Source organism: Mauremys reevesii, linkage group 9, assembly GCF_016161935.1.
Source record: "Mauremys reevesii isolate NIE-2019 linkage group 9, ASM1616193v1, whole genome shotgun sequence".
Lineage (NCBI taxonomy): Eukaryota > Metazoa > Chordata > Testudines > Geoemydidae > Mauremys > Mauremys reevesii.
In genome coordinates, this window is record NC_052631.1 from 61,707,349 (window position 1) to 61,727,516 (window position 20,168).

The 20,168-nt window shown below is 47.6% G+C and overlaps 1 protein-coding gene across 2 annotated transcripts; it reads left to right on the forward strand.

The window, feature by feature from the left end:
- On the forward strand, nucleotides 1-14,180 carry RBMX2 (RNA binding motif protein X-linked 2). Of its 2 annotated transcripts, none has more exons than XM_039489843.1 (6): nucleotides 1-157; nucleotides 766-881; nucleotides 4,494-4,545; nucleotides 6,978-7,107; nucleotides 9,358-9,538; nucleotides 12,634-14,180. In XM_039489843.1, the coding sequence occupies exons 1-6, from the start codon at nucleotides 153-155 to the stop codon at nucleotides 13,095-13,097; spliced, it is 948 nt and encodes a 315-aa protein (XP_039345777.1). In that variant the 5' UTR covers nucleotides 1-152; the 3' UTR covers nucleotides 13,098-14,180. The 2 variants fall into 2 exon arrangements, with proteins under 2 accessions (XP_039345777.1, XP_039345778.1); XM_039489844.1 differs by lacking the exon at nucleotides 1-157 and adding an exon at nucleotides 178-213.
- Nucleotides 14,181-20,168: the final 5,988 nt, after the last annotated feature.

Sequence of the window (20,168 nt, forward strand, 5' to 3'; positions counted from 1 at the left end):
CCATCCAGCAAGCGGCGACGAACAAGGGAGTGCGCAGCTCGGCCCAGGGGCGGGGCTTACCGCGGGGACTCGGGTGCGCGCTGTCTCACATCCCGGGCGGGCTCCTCGAGAAGTGCGCGTGCGCGAGAGCTTGGGGCCTTGAAGTTGTCACGATGAAGTAGGTTGGGGGGGTCCGGTGGGGCTACGGGGGGCTGTTTGTGGGAGCTACATGGAGTAGGGAGCTGCGTCGGGGTTACAGGGGGGTTGTTTGTGTGGGGTATGTGGGGGTGGGATACTGCGTAGGGGGTGTAGGGGGGCTGTTTGTGTGGGGTATGTGGGGGTGCGAGGCTGCGTCGGGGGTACAGGGGGGTTGTTTGTGTCGGGTATGTGGGGGTGCGAGGCTGTGTAGGGGGTTCAGGGGGGTTGTTTGTGTGGGGTATGTGGGGGTGGGAGGCTGCGTAGGGGATGCAGGGGGGCTGTTTGTCTGGAGTATGTGGGGTGGGAGGCTGTGTAGGGGTACAGGGGCTGCATGGGGATATCTGGGTGCAGGGAGCTGCATGGGGATATGGGGACTGTTTGTGGGGAGAGGTGGGAGGCCGCATAGGGAGTATGGGGGCTGTTTGGGGGTGGCTGCATGGGGATATGTGGGGGGCAGGGAGCTGCATAGGGGATACAGGGGGTGTTTGTGGGTGGGCTGTATAAGGGGGTGAAGAGGCTGTGTTTGTAGGGAGGCACTGGACAGGGCGATGTCCATACCTTGGTAACTGTTTGGCCTTTGCCCTGCAGCCCCCTGACGAAAGTGAAACTGATCAATGAGCTGAACCAACGGGAGGCTGAGCTGGGCGTACAGGAGAAGGTGTCATGGCATGCAGAGTACAGTGATAGCGCCTGGATCTTCGTGGGTATGTGCTTGGTACAGCAATCTTGGTGCTAGTTCCCCCAGGTCCTGTATCATGACCCCTGTGAGTCAGCTCTGGAGGCTGAGCACCGAGTGAAGTCTATTTCACTGTTGCTTTGTGTTGTAACAATGTCAGTCTCTGTTGAGAGGCACTGAGAGAATGTGTGGGTGCAAGGACTCACAGGGTCTTCCTCTCTGATAAATTGCTCAGGGGATAGATCATGCAATCTTGATACGCTTTTGGCCCAAAGAGGATCAGGAATAAGGAGCTCTGGGATTTCTTTCTTTCCCAAGACTTCAAGACTCTTTCCTAGCTCTCCCAGGGTCAGGTTATGGACTTCAAATTTGGACATGCTGTCATGATGGACATGTTCCCCTGCTGCTGTGAAAGTGTAATCTCTTCTGTTCCTCTAGCTCTGGATTCCTGATCTTGAACCACTTCTCTTATCCACATGTTGTTAAGTGACACTGTTTTTTCTTCATCCGTTCAGCATGCATTGGTTAGTAAAAGGCTGTTATTCAGTTTGTTTTTTTCTATTTGAGATAAAATAGCATTTCCCCATTCTGTTCTTTTTGCAGTATAGCCAGTCTCTGCTGCAGGTTGTTCTTTCTGCTCCCTCAGAAGGTGTAATAACCTCCAACTCTCTGCACATCTGTCAATCTGTGTCATGCAGACAGCTTGGCTTCCTTAATACTTGCTTTCCACAAGAGGAACTTCCGCTCAGCTACCTGTATGTCCTGCAGATACCTCTCTATGCATTGTTAACTCCTAGGACAGTGAGGACACATACCCCAAGGCCCTGATTTTTCAGAGTGGGCACACCTGTGGCTCCCATTGACTTAAACTGAACATCCACAACTCTAACTTATCTGTAAACTGCACCCTGCATAACTGAAGATGAGTATACAAGTCCCTTAAGCAACCACAGTCCCAGCTGCTTAACTAGCCTGTGCATCCTCCACACATACCCTGAGTGCTCCAGTCCAAGTACCCTCTCTTCTGGCTGGCAAATTATTTTACTACCCTCATTAGCAGTGTACACCCAATCATCTCTCTGCTAACGTCATGCCCTGTAGTTGAATGGATTGTTAAAGGCTTCAGTGTAACTAGCTCTGTGGGTAAGGTTATACGGTCACTTTCAGTTTAACTCCCAGGTCTCACTTATGAATAATTTTCCAAGGAAGTTTAATTGTTATCTAGTTCTCCCCCATCCGTTTATTGTGTCCATCTGTTGTCTCTTATCTTGTGTTAAACTGGGGGCTGTGACTGTCTTTTTTGTCTTGTGTCTGTAGAGTACCTGTCACAGTGGGGTCCTGGTCTATGACTGGGATCCTGACACACTGCTATAATACAAATATTATTACTATTAATAATGAAAATAACACTTTCAATGGAAAATACGTTTGTACTGTGACCAGTGTGGGAATGTTGGTAATATTTTTATGATTCTAATATGCCTCTTAGTTTCCCTCTTCTCTCAGGCCTTGTCTACACTGCCACTTTACAGCGCTGAAACTTTCTCCCCTCGAGTGATGCAAGTTTCAGCGCTGTAAAGTGACAGCATAGACAGTGCACCAGCACTGGTGGGAGCCGTGCTCCCCTCATGGTGGTGTTTTTTTTTACAGCACTGGGAGAGCTGTCTCCCAGCACTGGTGCCACAACTGCACATCCACGTTAAAGCACGCTTTACCATTGGTAGTGAAGACGTACCCTCATGGATGCATGCCCTGAGTGGAAAGAGCAGGAGACTTCAGGTGTTTTGTCATGTAACTGTCTGGGGTGTCATGAATGGGTTGTTCAGGACTGGCTGGGACCAACTCATATCAGTTGACTGAGACAATGGAAACCCCAGTTACTGAACAGTTGACAGCTATCAATGTGGGAGGCTCCCAGCTTAACTGGGAAGACGATGTGGGGAAGTGATAGTAGGTGGTAAGAAGTACTGGGCTCAGAAAGAGACAGCGGGCTCTCCTGGACCTAAGACAAAGGGATAGACAGAGAAAGGAAACCAAGATGGCTTCTAGCAGCATGGCTCAAGGGAAACATGGCATTGGCCAGTATGGACCATGTCATAACCTTTGCTTCTCTTTGCTAACCTACAGACTTCCTGATGCTGTGTTCCAGTTGACTAATAAACCCTATTCTGTTTTGAAAGGTAGCCTAGTGTCACTACAAATACTTCCTGAAACGCATTGATACCTGAAGAGGGGAAAAGTCTCTTGAATGAGAGTCTGGTTCAGTTGGATTTGCTGGGCAACACTCATTTCGGGGTGGGGTGGGGGGGGTGGAGAGTGGGAGGGAAACAGGACTGCTGGAGCCCAGAGGTTTGAGTCTGGGAGGTGTTGAGGCCATGTGGCCTATCCTTGAGGAAGAGTGCGACCCCTTGGGAGTCTAGCACACTGAAGGGATACCTCCCAAAACATGTTTAAAAGTAGCACAGATCCACTGACTATTATGTTTTGTTCTCTACTCTTTCCCTTTGTATCCTTGTCTTCTCAGGGCACTTAAACACGCAGTGCAGTGTCTTTTTCCTACACTAGAACAATGGCATTGCTCATATGCATTCTGTGCCCTACACTCTGCTATAACAGCAGCAATAAAGCTACAAGCAGGGTGTACAGAGAGAGGAAGGTTGCAGGAGGGCAGAAGGAAAGGTCCATAAAATCCTCCTAAACATGATGAGGAAAGCAAAAACATGTAGCCGCTTCTAAAGTCCTGGGTGTACTATTAAAGGGGGCTCACTCAGAAAATTGAAGTATTTTAAATTAGTTTCAAAGCAATTCAGGCTGTCAGTGTCCCTTTCAAAAGGAACATTAGGCTCTCTTGGCCTTCAGGTAACTCAAATGTCTGAAGTTCACCCACTGTGTGGATAAATTCCCAATGAGGAATAGTTTTACTGGGGGCTTGTGAGGATGAAATGTCACATTACTCGCTAAATAATTTGCCTAACTGCTTGTAGTGCTATTGAAGAAACAAAAGCTTGCGAGGATAGTGCTGTAACTATGTATCTAGAGTGGTGAAGATTAATGCCTAAAGAAATCTGCAGAATACAATTCTTCTATTCCTTAGTGTTACAATAAGGAGATTTCCTTTTTCCTAACTGTTTTTTCTAAAAAAACAAACTAAATTCAAAACTTGCATCATCAGAAACATTGAGGATACAAAATCAAACACACCCATCAGGAAATGCAAAGTTAAATCTGTCAACTCAATCTTAGCTTGTCCATGTTGCATATACTGGACCAAATTCTCAAGTGCTCAGATTTTCAAAAGAATTAAGTGTTGGGTGTTGAGTTCTTCTAAAAATCTGATTCTCTGTATAATGAGGTTAATCCAAATTTCTGCATGTGTCTAGTGCTAATTTCTAGACAGATGTCTAAATTAAGATTGTTTTATGCATTTAAGAAAGTTCTGTAGAACTTCTTCAGTATTATGAAATTGTTCTGACTAAATCAAATGACTTAAATATTTGATGAATTGTTGCCTAGAGTATGGGAACCAGAGGAGAGGCATATTGGGTTGAGGGGATCGGCATGGTAATCCGCAAGACCAGGAGGAAAGGCTGTACTGCAGTCCTATTCAGTTGAGCAGCATAACCTGTTTCCTTCTCCCCAGGAGGTCTCCCCTATGAGTTGACAGAAGGTGATATCATCTGCGTGTTTTCACAGTAAGTGGAATTTCATTTTTCATTCTAAGTAGTTTAGCAGGGTTGCAGCATGAGGCCAAATGGTTGGTGTTATGTCTTGGTACAGTAACTCCTCACTTAAAGTCGTCCCGGTTAACATTGTTTCGTTGTTACATTGCTGATCAATTCGAGAACATGCTTGTTTAAAGTTGCGCAGTGCTCCTTATATTGTTGTTTGGCAGCTGCCTGCTTTGTCCACTGCTTGTAGGAAGAGCAGCCTCTTGCAGCTAGCTGGTGGGGGCTTGGACCCAGGGTAGACTTGCAGCCCCCCTATCAGCTCTCCGCTCCCCTAAGTTCCCTGTGCAGCAGCCGCCCAGCAGGATACCAGTTACCGGCAGTTCAGCCTTCCCTCCCCCCACTACCATGTGCTGCTCCTGCCCTCTGCCTTGGAGCTGTTCCTGGGAGCCTCCTTGCTGTGCAGGGGAGGGAGTAAGAGGGGGGCTAATGTCAGGGTGTCCCTCTCCCCCCTACTCCTGCCCCCCACTTACCCCTTCTCCATATAGAGCAGGGTGGGGACATAACAGGGCTCAGGATGGAGAGCTTGCTGGCCGCAGCTGCTGTCTCAACTTCTTGATCTTTTTAAAGGCAGTGTCCTTAGAGTGGTGTCAGCGTACTTAAAGGGGCAATGCGCATCTCTCTCCCCCACACAGGGTGTGTCTCTCTGTCTGCCATGCTGTCTCCCCTCCCTCCATTTGTGCTGCCTTGTGGAATGTGAGTAGGGTGACCAGATCACCCAGGTCAAATATCGGGACATGGGGGGGGGACAGGGACAGAGGGGGAAAAAATGGCGGCAGAGCAAAAAAAAAAAAAAAAAAATCCCCCACCCCCGATTCCTCCTCCCTCCGCAAGCGCTGGAGGGAGGCCCGGGAGACTCAGGGGAGCGCGGGGCTGGGGTGAGTGTGAGTCTGGCCTGGCCCCAAGCAGGCAGGACTCGGGCACGGTACCTGGAGGGAGAGTAGGGGGCGGCCTGCAGGGCCAGGCGGCGGTTGTTCTCCCCACCTGGGCAGCGGGACTTGGGAGCAGCCGCTGCTGCAGCTCCCACTGCCGCGGGGGGAGGAAGCGGCCGCTGGCCAAGCTTGGCGGCTGCGGCTCTAGCACCCATTAACCCCCCGAGCCCGGGCCTGCTGCAGGGACCCAGCGCACACCCAGCCCCTGGCCAGTCGCGTCTGGGCTGGCTGCCCAGCTGGTGCAATCCCGCGGGCGGCCCCGGAGTGGGGGCAGCAGGCCCCAGCCCCCCCATCCCGCTTGGGTCCCGCAGGAGAACGAATGGGGCTGGGCTGCCGATGCCTCCGCTGCGGGATTGCACCAGCCGGGCAGCCAGCCCAGACACGACTGGCCAGGGGCTGGGCGCAGCGTGCGCGCTGCTGGGTCCCTGCAGCAGGCCCAGGCTCGGGGGGTTCTGGCCCGGGCGCCAAAGCCGCAGCCGCTGAGCGCCACGTGCTTGGCTGCTTCCTCCCCCCGCGGCAGCGGGAGCTGCAGCAGCGGCTGCTCCCGAGTCCTGCTGCCCAGGTGGGGAGAACAGCCGCCGCCTGGCCCCATGGGCCGCCCCCCTACTCTCCCTTCAGGTACCGAGTCCTGCCTGCTCGGGGCCAGGCCAGACTCACACTCACCCCGCCCCGCACTCCCCTGCGTCTCCTGGGCATGGCATGCTTGGCAAGAGGCGGGGATTTGGGGAGGGAGCCAATGGGGGAAGGAGGGGGCAGAGTCAGGGCGGGGGAGGGCGCGAGCCCTTCTGGGCTCCGGAGCCTTTGCTTGTTTGTCCAGTGTCCCGACCTAACATTGGTCGGGACGCGGGACAAACAAGCAAATATCGGGACAGTCCCGATAAAATCGGGACGTCTGGTCACCCTAAATGTGAGGCTACATTAACGTGTTAATCCTTGAGGGCTCAGCTGAATGCTAGTTCATCATTTAGCAGTAAGGCATTTCCCAGGAAATATCCCACCCTCTTACACCCTCTAACTTCACCACCTCAACCAAGCTTCACAATCGTCATTGCTGTGAACAGTATTAAATTGTTTGTTTAAAATATATACTGTGTGTGTGTGTGTGTGTATGTATGTATGTGTATGTATATATAATGTAGTTTTTTTTGTCTGGTGAAAAAAATTTCCCTGGAACCTAACCCCCCATTTACATTAATTCTTATGGGGAAATTAGATTTGCTTAACATCATTTTGCTTAAAGTCACATTTTTCAGGAACATAACTACAACGTTAAGCGAGGTATCACTGTACTGCATGACACGGGGTCTCTCAGAGACACCCCTTCCCCCCCCTCTCCCCCCCAATATCATTGCAGGATGAATCTCGAGGGCTGGTGACTTTTCCTATTAGGTTTTCCATGGAATTGTCATTTCCCTCGCCTTTGGTGCTAAGACGAAGCATTTGTGACTACACTTTTTTTCTTTCTAGATATGGAGAAATTGTGAACATTAATCTGGTGCGAGATAAAAAGACTGGAAAATCAAAAGGTTTCTGTTTTATTTGCTACGAAGATCAGAGAAGCACCATACTTGCTGTTGACAACTTTAATGGGATCAAGGTCGGTATGTCAAAGAACAAAGACCTGCCTTTAAATAAAGTCCTGTCTGTGCCCAGATTGGCTGCTAGTATAGGGCTGTTATTTGCCATGACATTAGGGCACCCAGAGCTCCAGTTCACCATTCTTTCCATGTCCAAGGGTCCACAGTTAGAAGCATTTGTGGCTCCCATTGTGTCTTCAGAGGGAATTACAGCAGTATATTAGTGCCACAAGAGCAGAGATGTCCAGTATGGCACATGGGCTGGATCCAACCTTCAGAGCCCTTTCCTCTAGTGTGCAGCATCTTCTATAACTCGCAAAGGGATCTGGTCTCCAGCTACCCACCTAGGGCAGCTCAGGTATGGAGCAGGAGATGGAGTGATAGAATTGTGAAGGGAGCCTGTGTCTGATCCCAGGCACTTATGCCTCTCCCCACTTTAGCATCAGCCCTTTGTACAGCTGGCCTCACAACGCCCTACAATGTGACGTTGAAGGAGGATCCTGTCCAGTCTCTCTGCTCCTGCTGTGGAAGCAGGCTCCTTCCTCCTCCTTACCACATTGAAGCCTCCCAGTACTGGGGTCAGAGGTGGCATCTTTTCTGCCCATCCCCCCGCTCCCTCACCACTGCTGCTGGGACCCACAAGGGAGGTGGCAGCTTCTAAGTTATAGGGAACAGATCTGGGGGTGAGGAGAGAAATGTCCCAAAGAGGTAGGGTGTGGGGGGGTGCTCAATAGTGTATATAACTGGAGGAGAATTGTTCACAAAAAGGTGTCATGGCAAAGTGGTCATGAGAAATGCCAGGAGTGGAGGAGTCAGTTTGTCTCTAAATGCCGCATTGATGTTCACTGACTAAAGAGGCTCATTTTGCAGGCAGACAATACTGCAAAACTGGCCCTGTGCCCTTAGCTCTTGAACCTTTCACTCGCCCCAGAATGTGTTTGATACCCTTGTGCTAGAGTTCTGGCAGAGAAAGCACTTCCATATTTAACCCCTATTTTTAGGCTTGAACTCTTCAGCAAAAGATCGTTTTGCTCTCCAAGGAGAATGCTGTTCACACCTGATAAGATCTTTCTGAACATCTTATCAACATGCGGAATAAAGTGTGCCTCCAAAAAATCACAGTGAAGCAGGAGCTTCCCCAGGCCACAGTTCCAAGCAGCTGGTTCCATCAGCAGAAGTACAGTGCTCAGTGCTCTGACGACACTAATGTTGCTGTTCCCTGATCACTGCGACTGTCCTTAAGCAGAGGAGCTCTCAGTCTCCTTGATAAACTTCCTCCTTATGCCCTTTCTCTGTCTGCTAGTGTTTCTGAAGCTTTTGTGAGCCAGCTGCAGCCAACACCTGCTCTATCAATGGGCACATTGGACTCCTGTTGGCACCCACTGCCTCATACAACTTTGTTGGCCTTGGTCCCAGTGAGAGTCATGAGGTTTCTTTCTTTCTGGTCATGGAGCTACTCATTTTCCAGTCCCAGCACCATACCTGCTCTGAGTGTCATTGCAACCCTGCTTCACAAAAACTGCTATATCCTGGGCCTTGGAACTGACGTGGTTCTGTCAGTCTTACAGACTCTCTTTGAGGGCTAGGAACGTTCAGGTTCTCCCTCTCTGCTTCTTGTTTCTCCCTAACGTATATATTGGTTCTCTTCCAACTCCAGGGATTAGGACTCACCTCCCCATTTTACGCTTCTTGGTAGCATCTTGGGTAGCACGTCAGGAAACCCCTCTGATGTGACTGTCCCAGGAGTGTTCCCCTGGCTTTTGGGCTGTGGCTGGGTACTCTTCTTCGCAAAGCCCTCTTACTCACAGTGCTGAGGGGTCACTTGTTATTTTGCCAATGTATTAGTGATAACGTTTTTGGTACATAGGAGTATTTTACCCAGTGTGGAAGGCCATGGAAGGTGGCATGTCTCCCACAGTCATCTGATGCTGTGGTAGGGAGGAGTGCAGGGACAGGGAGAGCTCATGGCTGCCCCTGCTTGGATAGGGGATGTTTCAAACTATGGCTGGACTGATCTGGCCTTCTGGTGTCTGAATGGCTCTACTTTGAGTCCTGGGGCAGGGCATGTGCTCTGTGACCGGGGTTTGTAACAGAACCCCTTCTAATGTAATCACAAAGAGGGAGCCTGGTCATGCATTGTGAAAGCAGGAGGTCTTGAGCCCAGGCTTGGAGCCCAAGTCCTGTGGCTTTCGCCTGTGTGCTGTGTACTTTCTGTAGCCTTGTGGGCTTATTGGCAGCTTTACTAATGATCCAGCCTTTCCTTTGTATAGATAAAAGGAAGGACAATTCGGGTGGACCATGTCGCTAACTATCGCCCTCCAAAGGACTCTGAGGATATAGATGATGTAACAAAAGTCCTACGTGAGAGAGGCTGTGGGGCTAAAACTCCTCCACCTACTTCATCTGACTCTTCCTCAGAAGACAGTGAGGTACCAGTGAAAAAGCATAAAGGTGAAGCATGTTCGTACCAGAATCCTAATCCTGGAAACACACCATGCAAGAACTCCTCAATCCCGCAAGGCATCGAGCTGCACAAACAAGCAGCTGCCAATGGGAACAGTATGGGGATACATAGTTTTGGTGTCTAGGTTGTCCTTTGCCATCCTGCTAGGGGAATCCATTGTCCTGCATTCTGCTGGCTGTGGATCTCTTCCTCTCTCCTCCCCCTTCCAGGACCTGCATGCTCTGCTTTACCAGATGGATCCTTTATGCACAGAGCTCTCTCAGCTGAAGCTCCTGGCTGGCTGCAGGGCTACACCTGAGAGTGGTGGGGTTACCCTTTGTTTGGAGGGAAGGGGGTTGGCTTCCTGATTTTAAAGCTTATAAGTACTTGCCTGTCTCATTTCAACATATCATGTGGGCCTTACACGGGTTGCCTGGCACAATCAGATTGTGCAGAATCTAAACTTCTTTAAGTTAGAAGACGGCACAACCATATCCAGTGGTAGGAAGCTATCATTTTTACTCTGTTTTTGATGAGATTATAAATTTGATTGATAAAGGTAATAGTGTTCATGTAATATGCATAGAATTCTGTAAGGCATTTGATTTGGTACCATGACATTTTGATTTAAAAAAAATAGATATAAAATGAACATGGTACGCATTAAATGAATTAAAAGATGGCTAACTGATAGGTCTCCAAACGTATTTGGAGATGAGGAATAATCATTGAGCAGGTGTGTTTCTAAGAAGCCCTGTAAGGATCAGTTCTTGGCCCTATGGTATTTAAAAATTTTTATCAATGACCTGGAAGAAAATATCAAATCATCACTGATAATGTTTGTAGATGATACAAATTGCGGGAGTGGTAAATAATGAAGAGGACAGGTCACTGATTCAGTGATACGGATCAATTAGTAAACTCGGCACAAGCAAACAATATGTGTTTTAATATATCTAAATGTATGTATCTAGGAACAAAGCATGCAGGCCATATTTACATAATAGGGGCCTCTATCCTGTGAAGCAGTGACTCCAGAGAGATTTGGGGAGCATGATGGATAATCAGTTGAACTTGACCTCTCAGTGTGATGCTGTGGCCTAAAAAGCTAATGCGATCATAAAATATATAAACAGGATACTCAAGTAGGAATAGAGAGGTTACTTTACCTCTGTGTGGCCCTAGTGTGACCACTGCTGGAATCCTGTGTCCAATTCTGGTGCCCACAATTCAAAAGGGATATTAATAAATTGGAGAGGGTTCAGAGAAGAGCCATGAATTAGAAAACATGCCTTATAGTGATAGACTCAAGGAACTCAAACTATTTAGCTTAACAGAGAGAAGGCTAAGGGGTGACTTGATTAGTCTATAACAGTGGTTCTCAGACTTTTGTACTGGTGATCCCTTTCACACAGTAAGCTTCTGAGTGTGGCCCCACTTATAAATTAAAAACACTTTTTAATATATTTAACACCATTATAAATGCTGGAGGCAAAGCGGGGCTTGGGGTGGAGGCTGACAGCTCATGACCCACCATGTAATAACCTCGCAGCCCCCTGAGGGATCCCGACCCCCAGTTTGAGAACCCGTGGTCTATAAGTAGCTACACGGGGAAGAAATATTTGATAATGGGCTCTTCAGTGTAGCAAATGAAGGTCTAACAAGATCCAGTGGCTGAAAGTTGAAGCTAGACAAATTCCTATTGGAAATAAAGGTGTAAATTTTTAATAGTGAGGGTAATTAACCATTGGAACAATTGACCAAAGATTGTGATGGATTCTGTATCACTGGAAACTTAAATTAAGACTGGATGGGTGTTTGTTTGTTTGTTTTAATGCTCTGATTCAAACAGGAATCCTTTCAGAGAAGTTCCTTGGCCTGTGTTATACAGGAAGTCAGATGGCATGATCACAATAGTTAGTTCTGGTCTTGGAATCTATGAAAGCCTTTAAATCAAGACCAGATGCTTTTCTAAAAAAGGTGCTCTTGTTCAAACAAGTAATGGGCTTGAAACAGTTTACTGGGTAAGGCTCTCTGGCCTGCGTTATACAGCAGGTCAGACTAGATGATCATAGTAGTCCCTTCTGTCCTTAAAATCTATGATATTGAAAAAGTAAGGCAAGGGTTGTTGTTTTTTTAAGCCTTCATGGTTTCAGGGAACTTTAAAAATGTTTACCGAGTTAGCTGATATTCCTGCCTGAGTGTGCAGAGAGCCTGAAACAATGGCTTAGATGTGAGCTCTTTGGCTCTCCATTAATCTCTTTTGAAATGTCAGCTTTTAAGCACAGTACTAATGCTTCAGTGTGAACATTAACTATTTAACTGCTAATCGTTTTAGAGGATGGAACAGGGAGGTCTGTAAGAAGGAAATCCAGAGGGAACACAGAAGAGAGTCAGGAAAAGGATGGCAAAGGAAGAGAACTGCAGGGCAGGCACAGCATTGGATGTAACAGGGAGCAGATTTCCCATTGAGTGGTGCTGAATGTGGCAATAAAACTGAATACATAAAGTATAGTTACTACCTAATGGATCTATTTTCTCTCTCTCTCTCTCTCTCTGCCCACTGACACCAGGGAGATTGGCTATGGATGCATGATGGGGTGGCTGTATAGTATGCTGGCCCATGTCTCATAATTAAACATGGAATCTAGCCTTCTCTTTGGAGTCAAGCATCTCTGTCTTAAAGACACCCACTGGGTGGATATCTTAATTCTTATTAAAGAAAACCAGTACAAATATGTTAAGGATGGACTGCGGTAATCACTCACTCAGATACTTGGTATAGCAGATGATACCATGTCAAATCAAAATGTGCCTGCACAGCTTAGCTGGGATGCTTGGGTGTGTGTGTGGTGGGATGGGCAGTGTGAAATCAGGGAATGGTGGGAGAGCTTCTTGATTAGGGGTGCTGACAGCATGGAGTGGTGGGAACGGTGGGTGAGGCCAGCATGGGAGGCTAAGAGCCTCTTGTGGTCAGGAGTTGGAAATGCTGGAAGGAAAACATTCTAGGGTGAATGGAACATGGGGAGCTGCTGTAGCATGCGGGGTTGAGGCTGAGGCAGTGCTTGCTGGAGTCTCTCAAAGGGATCAATCTGTATTTCAGATAAAGAGAAGAGAAAAAGAGAGCAGAAGGAGAAGAGGAGGGGCCTGCAAGGTGTGAAGAGGGCCCTCCCTGCAGGAGAGCCGCATGCCACAGCCTGGATTAAAAAGGAAAAGGAAGACTCTGCCTATGACCAATATGCTAACCCAAGGCAGCAGTCCCGGAATGGGTCTGGGCGAAAGCATGCAAGTAGGACTTATCTGGAAGAGGAACCTGAGCAAGAGCAATGTCGCAAGAGAGCTGTGGAGAGACGAGGGGACAAGGGGCACCAGGAGCAAAAGGGTCTGAGCAGTGCCTGGAAGGAGGAAAAGGCAGAAGACAAGAACAGAAAGGGCGAAAGCCGCAGCAGCAGACAAGAGGAATGTCTAGGGAGCACTAGATCAAGAGAGCGATGGGAGAGAAGCACCAGGGACCAGCATGCCAGGGAAAGAGAGCTGTCTAGCTCTCGGGACTCCAGCCGCTATTGAGCTGCCTGTCCTGTGGCTGCAGACTGAGCAGTACTCCAGGCCACTGGTGCTCCCTGTGGAGGAATACTGGGGATAGCTAGTAATTGGAAGGGGGAGGAAAATCCCACCTGTTGAATCCATTTCTAAGCTTGCCTCGAAGCCTCTCTCCTACTAAACTCCAAGCATTTATGCCTCTGTGAGTGCAGTGAAATAGCACTGTATTTTCCTCCATCAGCTTTATATCTCTGCTCCTTGTTCCTGCAGTCCTTCCTCAAGGACCAGAGAGCCAGACACCCTCCTGCTGTTGTCTTAGCTGGTGGAAGTGGCTGAGGTCTAGGACACACACTCAAGTTGCAATCTACAGTAAATGCCCTGTGGTGTTAATAATAGTGAGATGCCTCCCAGGTAATGAGCTTTGTCTGGCTACTTCATTGCTGGCCCCTGTAGTTCTCGGAAATAACCTGTGTCATCAGTTCTCTTGGTGAGGGTTCCTTGCCTAGACTGACACAAGGGTGAATGTGTCTTCAGTAGTCCATATAACCTGGATTTATGTCAACTGAGGAATTCTAATGTGGCCATTTGCTACTGCCATGAATTCCCAAGTGTTGCATTGTGGAGTCAGGATAGCTTATTGTTTTAAATGTCATTTAATGCTTACCTCCTCCTCCAGATCCATGGCTGTTTTACTATTCTAGGAATAATAAAACTACTTTGACCAAACGGCCTGCTTCAGATCATCCCTGAGAGAGAGAGAGTGTGACCAATCTGGGGCTGCTTATCAATACTTTGTTCTATATGGGTGTCCGATTGCTGTAAGGGGATTTGCTGTATGAATACAAGGGGTTAATTTAAGAAGAGGCTGACTACCTCCAATCCTGTGCTGAGTCTGTCAGAGGGGCAGGGCTGCCCCAGTCTGGGGAATTGAGAATAAAAAACTTTGGCTGGTTTTACAAAGACTGTCTCTCAAGGATTGGGGAACAGATGGTAGGGCCTGCCCAGGACTCTAGGTAAGATAGACATGTATGTAGCATAGTTTTAAAAAAAGAAGTCTATGCTTTGTTCCTACGGTTAAGATTAAACAATACTTTTGATTTAAAATGAGAATGTTTTGGGTCACTGTATTCTGTGCTGGTCACAAGCTCCCGAAGGGAGGAACTGCAGGTGCCAAGTGAGACCTGCTGGGTAAGCCCAGTTGATGCAGAGTGTGGTATACCATCGGCATGGCCTAGGATTGGGAGAACTGTCATAGTCCACCTCAAGGAAGATAAACATCTGTGACTTCAGGAGGGTGTCTTCAGAGATCAGAGAGGGGTCAGAGGTGCAGCTCGTGCTGTAACTATGACAGTTTGTACAAAGCGCTGTCCTACTCCTGCTGGAAGATACTATTCTAACTTTGTATGTTTTTATTTTAAGGGTCTGGAAGCAGTCTAAGCGCTACCTTTAAACCCTTCAGGGAAGAGGCCCAATACAGCTAAGACAGCTTGTATTCCTTGGAGAGCAGGGAGAGAAATGTAGTCTGCCTCATGGTAAAACCTGCCATGGTCCACGTAGCCTGTTGCTGAGCAGTGTCCTAATGTCTAGATGCCAGAAGGGACCATTATGGCCATCCAGTCTGGCCACCTGTATAACACAGCCCAGAGAATATCACCCAGCTGTTCCTGTATGCTAGGGTCCAAGTAAACGAGTACGGCCACCTTACTTTTCCAAGCTGTGCTAGCACACAATGCCATCTATAGTGGATTGTGCATTCTCTGAGCTCCACTCAGTGGTGTCCAAATATATTCATGGACTCTGCTGCCTTTTGTGGGTTTGGTTTCCCCTCACCCAAGCTCGTACCATGCTGAGCTTCTTAAGCTTCACTCCCCGTTTGGAGGCAATAGATACCCCATTAGGGTCTGCTAGTGTCATAAATATAGGTGGAAAGGTAGCAACCTTTATGTATGCAGTAGCATAAAATCCCTCCTTGGCAGCTGTACTGGATTGCTTTAGCTGTAAGGGGTTAAACAATTCAAATAACCTAGTTGGCACCTGACCAGAAGGACCAATGAGGAAAGAAGATACTTTCAAATCTGGGGTGGGGGAAGGATTTGTTCTCTTTTTGTTCCCTCTCCAGACGGACTAAGAGAGAAGCCAAACAGGTACAACATCTGAAAATATACCTGGAATAATCCATCTAAAACCACAAAAATTGTAAGTAGGACAAGGAAATGCATTAGGTCAGGGGTCGGCAACCTTTCAGAAGTGCTGTGCCGAGTCTTCAGTTATTCACTCTGATTTAAGGTTTCGTGTGCCAGTAATACATTTTAACGTTTTTAGAAGGTCTCTATTAGTTTGTAATATATAACTAAACGATTGTTTTATGTAAAGTAAATAAGGTTTTTAAAATGGTTAAGAAGCTTCATTTAAAGTTAATTTAAAATGCAGAGCCCCCACCCCCCAGACGGGTGGCCAGGACCCAGGCAGTGTGAGTGCCACTGAAAATCAGCTTGTGTGCTGCCTTCGGCACGTGTGCCATAGGTTGCCTACCCCTGCATTAGGTTATCTTTTGTTTTAGCTTGTGAATTTTCCTATGCTACAGAGGTAGATTTATTTCTGTTTTTGTGAAGCTGAGCCAGAGGGGAATCCTCTGTGTTTTAGATCTTTTATTTACCCTGTAAAGTTACCTTCCATCCTGATTTTGCAGGTGTGATTCTGTTTTTTTCGTTATTTATAAAGTTCTTCTTTTAAGAACCTGATTGATTTTCAGTGTCCCGAAGACAGTGTCTGATCTGTGCTCACATTGCTAAGGCAATTGGTTGGTATATTATTCTCAAGCCTCCCCAGGAAAGGGGGTGAAGGTGCTTGGGGGGATATTCTGGGGGAATAGGGATTCCAAGTGACCTTTCCCTGAATTTTTGTGTAAATCACTTGGTGGTGGCAGGAATACTGTCCAAGAACAAGGAAAGGAATTTGTGCCTTGGGGAAGTTTTAATCTAAGATGGTAGAATATAAGATTAGGGGCTCTTTCATGCGGGTCCCCACACCTGTACCCCAGAATTCAGGGGGGGCACCCTGACAGCTAGGTTCCTGGAAGTAGGGGGAGGGGATGTCACCCAAGTTCAGCACTTGTGGTGCTGAAAGAAGCTGTCACTCTCAGAAGATTGTGCAGAGCTGCACATTGTGATCATCCCTCTCCTTTCTTACATGCTTTAAGCAGTGAAATAGTTTAATGGCAACATTTGTTATCAAGGAGTATCTTAGATAGTCTCCATCAAGATGAGTTCTGTCTCATGCTGCCAGGGCCCGGGCAGCGCATGGTCCTCTGCTGACCCTGCATGTAATGGCAAAGTTCTATCACTTCAAGCCTCGTCAGTTATAATTCTGAACAGTCCCTCTGCATAGTGGTCCAGTTTTCAGCACTATGGGATCCTGCCAACTTCTGTGAGCTAACATCACAATGGACAATGGCCAGCTGGAGCCACCAGCATTGTTCACCGGGGCAGTAAGGAAAGGATTAACAGGCCCTTTACGGGTTTTAATGCTGTGACTGAGTTTGAAATGTTTCACAATACTTGACTAGAAATTTTTTTAAATTATCTAGATATTTTGCTATAGCAAATGGCAGCTAAAAAGTTTCTGTTATCTTCACTCAATTTGAAACAGTGAAAAGAATAAACTTCAGATTGAATAAGCTGTTTTAAACTAAAACTTATATTGAGAAAATATCAATCCATTCAGGTGAATAATGGCCCATAGATGTGGTTGGTTGGTATTTTCATGTTGACCAATACATGCTGGCTAGCATATATATTGTAGTACGTATTATCTGCACAATATACACACTAGAATGCATTGAGCACAAACATTTTATAGCAGTTATGTAATCTAAATTGGTCTATACCTTTACTATAATTCTGTTAAGTATCTCATAATACCTTGCATGAGTTGAAGTAAGCTTGGGTTAAGTAGATACAAAAGCTGTCTGGATCAGGGCCTATGATTATTGTACCATAGCAACAGGTAGGGATTTTCACAGGCCTGTACCGGAGTGTCCTAAAGGAACAGGATGGATATGATTGTTCTACCTTAGTATAAATCTAGAAGGTGCCTTCATGCTCATTGGGACCTGGAATGCATGTGTTCAGAATAAAGAGATGAGGGGTACACCATGGTACCAGAAAGATAAGGTAGAAAGCTGAATAGTTAAATCTAGTTTCAGATGACATATAACCAAGGCCAGTGCAAGGATATTTTGCGCCCTAGGCTAAACTTCCACCTTGCCACCCCACCATCGCTTATTAAAAACTTTCAAAAATGAATACTGCATAATGTGGCATTGTTCATTAGAATTAATACACATTCGGCTTGAAAATGTATTAATTTAATTATTTAGTCTACATATTTAATGAAAATAAATGAATAACCTGACAGTCCTGACGTTGTTGTTTTCACTTTGCACAACATAGCATGGAATCTTAAAATAAATCATACATTATACACAATACACTGTCACAGAATAACATGTTATAATTTAGTATTTATTTTTCCATGGGGAAGGGAAGCAGACTGGGTTCACGTCAGTGGGGGATTGGGTTTGGCTGGGGAGCGGAAGGGAAGCAGACCGGATTTGGTCAGTGATGGTTTGAGTTTGGCCAGGAGGAGAAGGAAGCAGACCGGGTTCGGGTCAGTGGGGGTTCAAGTTTGCCTGGGGAGTGCAAGGGGAGCAGACCGGGTTCGGTCACTGGGAGGATCGGGTTTGGCTGAGGAAGGGAAGGGAGGCAGACTGGGTTGAGTCAGTGGGGTATCGGGTTAGGTGGGGAAGGGAAGCAGACTGGGTTCAGTCAGTGGGGGTTCAGGTTTGGCTGGGGAGTGCAAGGGGAGCAGAGCAGGTTCAGTCACTGGGAGGATCGGGTTTGGCTGGGGAGGGGAAGGGAAGCGGACTGGGTTTGGGTGTGGAAGGGGGCGGTGAGTGGGGTAGGATTCAAAGAGCCACAAGGTGAAAGGAGCACTAACTTCTCCAGTCCCTGGTATGCAGCAGCAGCGGGCCAAGTGCACTTGGAACAGGACAATGGGAGCATGTGGCCTGCTTTGCCTTCACGAGTCCGTCCTGCGCCCGGGCTGGGGAGCTCTCGCTCCACTGGGGGGCAGGCAGGACTGTTGAAGCAGAGAGTGTGCAGCCCTCATGCCAAAGCAGGGTTGGGATGGGAGGGTAGAAAGCTGGGGCGCAGGGAGGTGGGTTTCAGCGGCTTAGCCGCCCCTCCATGCAAGAGAGCCCGCAGAGCTGCCAGCCAGGGCCTCCCTCCCTTCTCTCCCCAGGGAGCAGAGCCTCTGCCCTGGAAATCCTGCAGCCCACTCTCCGCTGGCCCTGATTGCACCACTCTGACAGCACAGCTCAGCCCCAGCGGGGGGTTTAACACTTCCCTCCGCAAGCTGCTCTGCTCTCTGGCTGCTGCTGTGCAATCTACAAGACAGAAGCTAGTACTGTAATAATGTACCTACCAACACAGCAATCTGTACAATTATCGATTCACAATCAAAGGACTTTGCTGGCTTCCTAAATGGCAGGCATTGGGAGTGTGGTTCTTATCACACATGTCCTCCCTATAGTCTGTGATCTAATCAAAGGACTTCCCTAATTGCTGGCTGTCTAAGGGTATGGCTACACTTGCAGCTGTACAGCGCTGGGAGTTAAAGCTGTCTTCGTACAGCTGTGTAGGGAAAGCGTTGCAGTCTGTCCACACTGACCGCTACCAGTGCACTGTTGTGGCCACATTTGCAGCGGTGTTGGGAGTGGTGCATTATGGGCAGCTATCCCAGCGTTCAAGTGGCTGCAACATGCTTTTCAAAAGAGGGGGGTGGGGTGGAGTGTGATGGGAGAGAGAGGGGATTTTTGGAGCTGACACTGTGTCAGCTCCCTGCCTTTCAAGTTCTGACCCCTTCCCCCACCCCTCTCTCATTCACTAAATGCAAATGCCCTCTTTTTTTCCTCACAGACCAGATAAGCAGCTGCTCCAAAACAGACCCCTCCATGCCTGCCCACTGTGCTGCCTTTTTTTTTTTTTTAAATAATTGGAGATATACCAATCTCCTAGAACTGGAAGGGATCTTGAAAGGTCATCAAAGTCCAGCCCCCTGCCTTCACTAGCAGGACCAATTTTTTGCCCTAGATCCCTAAGTGGCCACCTCAAGGATTGAACTCACAACCCTGGGTTTAGCAGGCCAATGCTCAAACTACTGAGCTATCCCTCCCCCTGTGTTTGCTTCTCTCCTCAAGCAAACACTAGCTGTGGACATTCCAAAGGGATCCCCCTGCCTGCCTCATTCACTGCAAACAGGAGCAGTATTTGTTTTTTAGATAAGCAGCTCCAGGAGCCCCAAGTTCACAACAAAACAAACAGAGGCATCACAACAAAACAAAGAGTATAATCTTTACTTAAAAGCATTATGGGAAGGTTCCAGAGGTCAGTTACAGCATAGTAAGATTAATCACTGTTTACACTGGCACCCCAGCGCTGCAGCACCAGCGCAGTTCTCTTTATTCCTCTTGTCGAGGTGGAGTACATGCTGCGCTGTAGCCAGGGAGATACAGCGCTGTATGTGCCTTGCCAGTGTGGACAGGGAGTGAGTTACAGTGCTGTAAAGCCACAACCAGCGCTGTAACTCAAGTGTAGCCAAGGCCTAAATAGCAGAAGAGCAATTCATTGGGAGCATGGTTCTTATCTACATCCTGTCTGCAGCCTGCATCTTGATTGCTATCTGGTCCTATTTTTAGGCACCATTTTTTTGGCACCCCCCAAATCTTGGCACCCTAGGCAGCTGCCTAGTTTGCCTAGTGCTTGCACCAGCCCTGCATATAACGTATCTTTTATCTGTAAACAGGTAGGGTATTAAAAGATGGCTTGAAAGGTGTAACTTTGGGAGCACACCTGCTGCATAAGGTGAATGTAACAATGCTGTACAAGGTGCATTAATGAGTTCAATGTGATACCATTTTCCTGTAGTATATTCTTATTGGCTTATAGCAATAAACCTGACATTGGTTGTTTGGTCTCTTTAAAAAATATATATGTGTGACAGACCCAGACCAGTGGGGTACAAGAGTCTGGTAGAGGG

Bases quoted from the DNA above. Each gene is read 5' to 3' on its own strand.
- RBMX2 (XM_039489843.1), top strand. The intron at 882-4,493 runs GTATGTGCTTGG...CCTTCTCCCCAG, and splicing joins TAGCGCCTGGATCTTCGTGG to GAGGTCTCCCCTATGAGTTG. The intron at 7,108-9,357 runs GTCGGTATGTCA...TCCTTTGTATAG, and splicing joins ACAACTTTAATGGGATCAAG to ATAAAAGGAAGGACAATTCG.